The 9,540-nt window shown below is 38.6% G+C and overlaps 1 protein-coding gene and 1 long non-coding RNA gene across 2 annotated transcripts; both read right to left on the bottom strand.

The window, feature by feature from the left end:
- Nucleotides 1-1,853: 1,853 nt before the first annotated feature.
- On the bottom strand, nucleotides 1,854-2,750 carry LOC108252458 (facilitated trehalose transporter Tret1-like). Its single transcript, XM_017444332.2, has one exon. It carries the CDS (start codon nucleotides 2,748-2,750, stop codon nucleotides 2,403-2,405), a length of 348 nt encoding a protein of 115 aa, XP_017299821.1. The 3' UTR covers nucleotides 1,854-2,402.
- A 3,776-nt stretch (nucleotides 2,751-6,526) lies between these two features.
- On the bottom strand, nucleotides 6,527-7,527 carry LOC108252459. Its single transcript, XR_001809521.2, has 3 exons — nucleotides 7,174-7,527; nucleotides 6,907-7,030; nucleotides 6,527-6,656 (listed from the first exon to the last, which is right to left on the bottom strand). It is a non-coding gene; the product is annotated as an uncharacterized LOC108252459 (long non-coding RNA).
- Between the last annotated feature and the right edge of the window lie 2,013 nt (nucleotides 7,528-9,540).

Here is a 9,540-nt window from a genome sequence, read left to right as displayed (position 1 = left end):
ATTGGCGCACAGCACACCAGATTTTTTGAGTTAGATATGCATAGGTACTAAGATTGAACCGTAACAAAGGTGGTCTTATCGTCCCAAAGGAGGACAGGATAGGAGAAAGCCAGACGTTCCGAGAACAAACGTTATCTGTTTATGAATCGAACCCGCGACCTAGCGCTTACAAAGCAGACACGCTACGAACCAAGCTAACTAGCCTGGCTGATTCTAAAATTAAATAGAGCGGGAGCTGAGGTACATTTTTTCTACCTCATAAGGTACAAAATTTTCTTCCTATGGATCTGATGGGGGTTGGCGAGTACATAAAAGCCAGACGTTCCGAGAACAAACGTTATCTGTTTAGGAATCGAACCCGCGACCTAGCGCTTACAAAGCAGACACGCTACCAACCAAGCTAACTAGCCTGGCTGATTCTAAAATTAAATACCTACCTAGGAATATGTACACTGTATAGTGTATACTCTTATAACCTAAATAACCAGCCAACTTTTCCAGACAGCTTGACAAAATGTACCTACCTAGGAATATGTACACTGTATAGTGTATACTCTTATAACCTAAATAACCAGCCAACTTTTCCAGACAGCTTGACAAAATGAACACATTTTTATTTCTTTACATTTTTTTATTTATAGCATCAAGGTCATTCCTAATGGTCTGAAAATACGTAAATAACTTCAAGTTGATCTCATTCTTGTATTATTTCTAATCACTCTGATCCTGGATTATTTTAAATTAAAACCCGAGTCTGGGAAATCTGTGAGTTTTACTAACTTGTCATCATGTTTTGGATCACAATGATCTTTTTTTTTTTTTTTTTCTGAGAGGTTTGACAGAGGGAACTGTAACTGCTATGGTCTTATCGTCCCGAAATCGAAGAGAGAAGGAAGACAGAATAGGAGACAGGATCCGAGAACGAACATTATCCCATCAGGAGAAAATCCGCCCCGGGCGGGAATCGAACCCGCGGCCTAGCGCTTACAAGGCAGACGCACTTCTAAGCTAACTAGGCTGGTATGCTCAATTTTTACTTTCTATTACTACAGTATAGCGGAGCTATACTAGTAATGAAAGTATTGCAATCGGTCCAAATTTTTCATATGTGAATTTGACATCTCCACCAGAAGAAAATACACAGATCGGTACACAATATTTAGGATTGCAATTTGTCATCTCCTCTCCACCAACAACAAAAATCTAATACCTAGGTATACCTAAGTATTTAATAATCTATTCTATACCTTTAGTCTTTCGATGTCTTTTTAAGACAAGTGTGAAGTGTGATTTATCGAACGTAAAATTCGGAAGTACATATAAACCTTTCTAACACGCTTACAACCTTACATGGCGAAATGGAGACTACTGATTTTGATTCTTAGTATTATCAACTTAATAACTCAATACTAGATTATAAAAATATTGCAATTATTCAATTCAGGACATTTTAATCGTCCTTAACAAACTTGACCAATAAATTAAAAATAAAATATTACTACTTTTTTTTATCCATCTTTGAAGATTGAAGATTCTACAATGCAGTGGTGAGGCGTGAGATCTTTAAAAGGGGAAACTATAACGTATAAATCCATATTATTACCTGCCTCGGTGGCGAAGTGGTCAAGGCGCTCGCCTGGTAAACAGGAGGGCGTGGGTTCGATCCCAGCCGAGGCATGGAATTTTATCCTCATTTATTTGAGAGTTGATCTGGGCAGGCCGGGCCAGTTCCGATAGTGTTATCTTCCTCTTGACAGGGCCGTATTTAGGCCGCCCTCGGCCTTTATTTTTGCTCCTTTACTATAGACCGGACTCCGAAAAAATTGAGGATCCAACCCCCCCTCCGATAAAGTCCTGAATAGGTTGTGTTTCTTGATGCAATGAAACAAAGATGTAGTCAAGCACGATAAATAAGATGTCAGGCTTCAAATCATTCAACAAAGGAAGTCCTAAGGTTCCAGGGTCTCCTTGTTTAAGATGGTCTTTAACACTAACACTAGGATAGGATAATAACACTAACACTAGGATAGGACAATAGGTCTTTAACACTAACACTAGGATAGGACAATAGGTCTTTAACACTAACACTAGGATAGGACAATAGGTCTTTAACACTAACACTAGGATAGGACAATAACACTAACACTAGGATAGGACAATAGGTCTTCCGCACTGAGAGGTTCAAGTTTGAACTCGAGGATTTTGCATTTAGATTGTAAAGCTTGTTTCACCCCAAGTCTCGAACGGTACATCGATATCCTATCCAATTGTGATGAAAGTCAGAATCGGACTTCCCTCCGGCAGAGTTTACATCAAGTATCATCAAAAACTGCGGTAGTGCTGCGCCCCACCAAGTCAAACTGTAAGGTGCGACACCTAATGCAATCACAAGAAGTGTTTTGTCACATCAAACTGTCAATGTCGTTATTCCTCTCGACTTGTCTTTTGGATTTTGGTCTCTTGAATTCTCGGGCGCTACGATTCTGTACAAAGAAGTCCGTGATTTCCTGCAGCGTTCTATCTTCTGTTTCTGGGAGATAGAAATACATATACACAAACCCTACACCCGTCACAAACGTGTACAGGAACAAAGTTCCATGCAGACCAAACCAGGCGATTGTGTTGACATAGGTTTTAGTTGTGAGGAAAGAGACGAGGGAATTCAGAGCTGCTGAGATCCCACAAGCCACACCACGGATTTCAATAGGGAAAATCTCGGCCATCAACATCCATGGTAACGGGAGCGCCATCAGTAAGTGTATTGTAGGTTTGTAGGATACAGTGCAATAGGCATTTTACAATATTTGCAATGCCATAAAATTACGTAATTCCTATATTTACAAAACACGTAATACATGTCGCTTTCAAAGAAAGATTCTGGGTAATAGATAGGTACGTACTGTAGGGTACTGTGTACTGTACATAGATTAGTAAGTACCATACATAGGTATCTTCCGCACTGAGAGGTTTAAGTTTGAACTCGAGGATTTAGCATTTAGATTGTAAAGCTTGTTTCACCCCAAGTCTCGAACGGTACAAGTTATTAGGTATCTAGCAAGACATCACATCTAACAATAATGCAATTGAAGCACCACGAGTACTTTCATGAATGATATAAATATAAACAAGTGATGACGCCGTTATGGATCATAATTATCATGAAGTATAGTTACGGGATGTGGATCCTTATAAAATCTCCGAATGGAGTCAGCCTAGTCAAGTGTGGAGGGTAATGTATGTATGAGTCTATTAGGTAATACCTAGGTATAGGTACTCATCCTTTTTACTTTCCTTATCCTATAATAGGAAGGAAAGTAATGTAATTGGGTCAAATTTTCGATGGTCAGTTTTTAGTGCCAAAACACGTTTTGAGGTCCCTAGAGCCTAAATCCAAAGTTTCAGCGTGTGTCTGTCTGTAAACAAAATATCTCGAGAACGGTAAGAGCTAGAGACTTGAAATTTGGTATGTTTCCGTGTGTGTGTCTGTCTGTCCTTCTGTCTGTCTGTAAACAAAATATCTCGAGAACAGTAAGAGCTAGAGACTTGAAATTTTGTTATTTTTAGTGCCAAAACACGTTTTGAGGTCCCTAGAGCCTAAATCCAAAGTTTCAGCCATTGGTCCGTGTGTGTGTCTGTCTGTCTGTAAACAAAATATCTCGAGAACCGTAAGAGCTAACGTTTGGTTTTAAATAGGTGCTGCGGTTGGTGGTATTTTGACCGCTTTTTGGCGGTTTTCAGCTATATCGACTAAACGGTTAGAGATATTGTAAATGTTTACCATCATATATAATAATACCATAAAAATACCATCATATATAATAATACCAGGCATTTATGCAAGAAGGGCTTCGATTAATAAGGGCTCAATGACGAAAATCGAGTTTTGAGTAAAACCGCTTTATAAACCTGTAAAAATGAAATATCAGCATGTAAAATGTATTTCATTTTAATTATTTATGTGATCTTTTGATCAATCGTCTTGGGACTGATTTCTTGCGGCATTGCGCATTAGACACGCCGCGCGCCGTTTTACTCAAAAACGGTCTCAACAGGATTAGCCTCTTCTTGCATGAAAGTGTTTAAAAAATATTTACTTAGCACTTTACTGTAAGTACTCTTAATATCTGCTTCATTTATAGTATGTACTTGAGTGCAATATCACTGTGTAATGACGTTCAATATCAAATAAGGCAAGTCGTGTGATGTTCACTGTCTGGCAGTCGGAACGTGTGTGACGGAATAAGCTTCCGACCTAGATCTCTCAGACGGTCTGAATGGAAAAAAAACACAAGTTTTGTTGTCGATGCCACAAATATTTTCGTACATTTGCTCCACAAATGTGGAGACTGCAAAATGTAGCACACTGATTGATTGATACACTGCAAAATGTAGTTTGCAATTTTGTGTTCCATTCACATCTGTAGGTATACTGCATACAATACGGTTTTTGAATGAAGTTTGACTCTGCTGTGGTTCATAGAACCGAATCTCATTCTGTGTTTGCTTCTCGTTTCTGTTCTGTCTAGTTAGCATATCCTGTACGATCATGGGAACTGTTCAGATCTTCCTCAGATGTTAACATTCTTCACGAGGCCTTGAGTTCTCCGAACCAAAGAGAATTGGATCAGTCGTGATCATCTGCAAGACGAGCGAATCGGTGAAGGTTGCACAATGGGGCTGTTGCGCTGGGAACGCTTGCACGTGAACCAGAATAGTGGTGCACAGGGAATAGAGATGCAAGACAAACGGGAAATTTCTAGTGTTGAAATTTACGAGACAAGAAACGGTTGTTGTCTCGTTCCGAGATGATGCGAGACGAGAAACAGTCATTTCTCGTCTAGCATGCATCATGAGATCATTACCTAGGTCAGGGATTTCTAACTTCCATGTGTATGCGGGCCACATGCTACATTGGCAGGTACTTCGCGGGCCACATACACAGGTTAGGAGGCCCGTATTCAGGATTTTGAGGGGACGGTGGGGTAGCTCCACATTTTTGTCCACCCCATAGTAAAAAAGCAAAAATCAAGCCTGAGGGGAACCACCTTAAAGGTTTCGCAGCCACAAAAATGGTCTGGCGGGCCACTAGTTGGATCGGTGACCTAGGCAGTCTAGGGACGTCTGCCTTGTAAGCGTTAGGCCGCGGGTTCCCGTCCGGGGTAGATTTTATTCTTAACGGATATAAGTTTCGTTCTCGGAACGGCTGGCTTTCTCCTATCCTGTCTTCGTTCTCTCTTCGATTTCGGGACGATAAGACCTTAGCAGTTACAGTTCCCTCTGTCAAACCAAAATAAAGAAAGGGGGAAAAAAATCCCATGTAGGTAACTTTTTTTTACATAGGTAGGTAATGAAATTATTTATTGCCTTATTTTCTCCCTCATCTAATATCTTCCTGTCTCTAATTCCCTCACTCCCCCAACAAAACACCTGCCTCGGTGGCGTAGTGGTCAAGACGCTCGCCTGGTAATCAGGAGGGCGTGGGTTCGATCCCAGCCGAGGTATGGAATTTAGAAGCACACACCTGGCCCAATCGAACCATGAACGTCATATAACAAATATCTAAGAGATTAGTCTCAAATTGAAAACTTTTGTAAGAAATGAGGATTTTTTTCGTCTATTTTTTTATCCGCCATAAGTTGTTTTAACTTCAAGTTGTGGGAACTTGGAGAACTTTAAAAATGTTTGTTTTGATGTCATTAAGTTGAATAACAAGGTAACTCCGGGCTCCGGGTGTATTATGTTATGATGGAGTAATATTTGATCTTCGAGACTGTCCGGGTATGGTCTCGGAGCATTCTTAAGGTAATGTTACACCAAGCGCAATGAAAAGTGAGAAAATATAACACAGGCAAATCATTTCAATTTATTATCTCAGGGAATTGGAAAAAAAACTTGAGTATCTCAGAATATCTTACACCTATAAAACGCCAAAATTTAACGTAATTAACTTTGTATCCCATTGAACATCGAATCAAAAAGCGAAAAACCTCTAAATTCCTGTAAAAAGTTTTTAAAAAGAGAAAAATCTAAAAAAAAAGTCCCAACATGGCTGACCAACCCGATGCAATGTTCCTACAAGATTTCCTCTGCTTTCTCAAATCTCTGCGATTGAGAGCTCTGCACTTGCTCCCCAGGGATTTCTCTCCCGAGCCTCAAGCGGCACATCATTCACTCGATCCTTACGAAGTGGATAGGAGCCCGGAACACTTTCACTCTGCCGGGGGCCGGGAATCGAACCCGAAAGCCTAGGAATAAGTATATTCTATTCAATTTCTACAGGTTATAGAGCAATAATAATTCTTTTGTTGAATGCGCTTCTATCAAAATTCGTCTGAGCGTTTGAGAATCACGTACCAAACGGACTAAAATAATGTTGGTCGAATTAATGAAACTTACTATAACTCCATTCAGGCTAATGCTAGGTATATGGGATAATGTTCGTTCTCGGAACGGCTGGCTTTCTCCTATCCTGTCTTCCTTCTCTCTTCGATTTCGGGACGATAAGAGGACACCCAGTATGACTGTAGGCATCCCGAATGACATACCAAGTATAATAATTAGGAAGTTCTGTGCGAGTGATACTGTGACCTGGGAGCATGCTGATCGTACACCATACTTCACTGTAGTCTCTGGTTCTCCTGTATCCTTGATGAGACCTTTGTGTTGAACCTCGCCAGGAGTTGCAGTGTAAGGATCCATTGTCCCCCTGGTAGCAATCTCATAGGCCTGGACCTTTGTCTTCTCAATAGATGGGTATAGGTGTCAGTATGAGGTTTATCTGCAACATGAATACGAAAAGTTTAGAATAGATCACACAGACACAACATTTTCGCTTTCAAAATTATCTGTATACAAACATTAATGACACGGAACACTTTCACTCTGCCGGGCGCCCCTTCATGAGACCTTTGTGTTGAACATCGCCAGGAGTTGCAGTGTAAGGATCCATTGTCCCCCTGGTAGCAATCTCATAGGCCTGGACCTTTGCCTTCTTAATAGATGGGTATAGGTGTCAGTATATGAGGTTTATCTGCAACATGAATACGAAAAGTTTAGATCACACAGACACAACATTTTCGCTTTCAAAATTATCTGTATACAAACATCAAAAAACAAAAAACAATAGATATGTACAGATGTACTTAATAAGATAATAAGTAGGTACTTACTTACCAAAACTTGTGCTCACATATCCTAATTTTCTACTATTTTTACTCTATTATTACACCCAAGTAACCAATTGATTTTACTTTTCTTTGTTATTCTCACTTACATAACTTTACGAGTACCTATAGATTAAATTCACAATTATTAAAAAAAATGGGGTTCAATTAAAAAAAAATGTGAAATTTTCAAAAGTTAAAACAATACTTTTATGATTACTGATTAGGTATACTTTCTTTTTTGCCAAGCAACACAAATTTACTTAAAAAATAAACATGTCACGTCAGTTTTCAAGTTGTAGATAAGTTGATAGCTAATTCTGTGATTTTAGCTCTTACAGTTAAAGATTTTTTTTACACAATCACCTACCCACAAGGTCTATATTAGATATTGTAAGAGTGCTTTTTCTAAAACGTATGTACAAATGTCGTCAGACAGGTAAATAGACTAAATAGGTACTTCAAATTGTTAATGAAAAATATAACACTTCAAAGAGATTAGAAAAATGTAAATGTAAAAGCAGTTTCTTTGTGTTATTATGTCAAAAATGTGAAATTTTCAAAAGTTAAAACAATAGGTACTTTTATGATTAGGTATACTTTCTTTTTTGCCAAGCAACACGAATTTACTTAAAAAATAAACATGTCACGTCAGTTTTCAAGTTGTAGATAAGTTGATAGCTCATTCTGTGATTTTAGCTCTTACAGTTAAAGATTTTTTTACACAATCACCTACCCACAAGGTCTATATATTAGATATTGTAAGAGTGCTTTTTCTAAAACGTATGTACAAATGTCGTCAGACAGGTAAATACTTCAAATTGTTAATGAAAAATATTACACTTCAAAGAGATTAGAAAAATGTAAATGTAAAAGCAGTTTCTTTGTGTTATTATGTCACAGCTTTGTAAATGCAGTTTCCTTGTGTTATTATGTCACAACTTTGGTGCTCACTGCAGCATTGTAGGATTTTTCCCAATATCTCAATAAAATCCTAAAATCCAATGTTTACCAACCATGCTGGCACCGGTTGCTATGCGCATTTATATGTCATAGCTACTCATTTTCCTCACGAGGCTGAGTGGGCCCCGCCGTAGAGTTAGAACTTAAAATTCACTGCTCATTATGATTGTCGGAACTTCTAACGTTCTAACACGGAAATACACTATGGAACGTGCTATATCTGTCTGAAAGTTCTCTTGGAAAGTATACTCCGAGATGTACCTAAACTAAAATAGGTATCTACGAATATTTAAATTCTATGTATACCTATGTATGTAATATCTATGTACCTACCTATGGGTACACTGGTTCATACAGGGTGTTTCATGTTTAACCGAAACCTGCCCGATAGGAATTTTTTTTTTATCGTATGGACGTTTTATTTTTTCAAAGGATATACTCGTACATAGAATACAAAACAAAGGAACATTTAACAAAAACAAAATAAATAGGAAAGGAAATTAACCTGTAAAATGAGTTGAAGAAATTAGAAAAAAAAAAAACAAAAGATTAACAATATCAAGGACAGTGATGAAAGTAAAAAAACATCGATATGAAAAGAAATGCCAAGTAGAGCTTCCCGATAAAAGCTGATGCTGGGTTCTACTCATTTGGATTCAGGAACTCGGGTTGACCAATTCTCGCGCACTACAGCGCTGTGAGTTCGAAAATTCGTAAACCCGAGTTTCCGAATCCAAATGTGTCGAACCTACAACCCAGTAAAGAGTCGACAAAAAATTTGCACGGGTAACCGCTATTTGACGCGAAGATATCAAGAATTTCCCGTGTGGAGTATCCGTCACAACAATTAAAAGTGAAGTGCCATCAGTAAGTGTATTGTAGGATACAGTGCAATAGGCATTCTACAATATTTGCAATGCCATAAAATTACATAATTCCTATATTTACAAAACACGTACATGTCGCTTTCAAAGAAAGATTCTGGGTAATAGATAGGTACGTACTGTAGGGTACTGTGTACTGTACATAGATTAGTAAGTACCATACATAGGTTAGTACTGTTATTAGGTATCTAGCAAGACATCACATCTAACAATAATGCAATTGAAGCACCACGAGTACTCTCATGAATGATTTAAATATAAACAAATGATGACGCCATTATGGATCATAATTATCATGAAGTATAGTTACGGGATGTGAATCCTTATAAAATATCCGAATGGAGCCAGCCTAGTCAAGTCTGGAGGGTAGCGCGTCTGCCTTGTAAGCGCTAGGTCGCGGGTTCTCGCCCAGGGCGAACTTTTCGTCCAAAACAGGCGAGTTTAGTTCTCGGAAAGATTCGTTTTCTCCTATCTAGTCCTCCTTCTCTCTTCGATTTTCAGGACGATAAGAACTTGGCAGTTACAGTTCC

This window comes from Diaphorina citri, unplaced genomic scaffold (genome assembly GCF_000475195.1).
Source record: "Diaphorina citri unplaced genomic scaffold, Diaci psyllid genome assembly version 1.1 scaffold535, whole genome shotgun sequence".
NCBI classification, from domain to species: Eukaryota; Metazoa; Arthropoda; class Insecta; order Hemiptera; family Psyllidae; genus Diaphorina; species Diaphorina citri.
The sequence above is the reverse complement of the archived record's forward strand: the minus strand, read 5'-3'. Positions and strand labels throughout refer to the sequence as shown.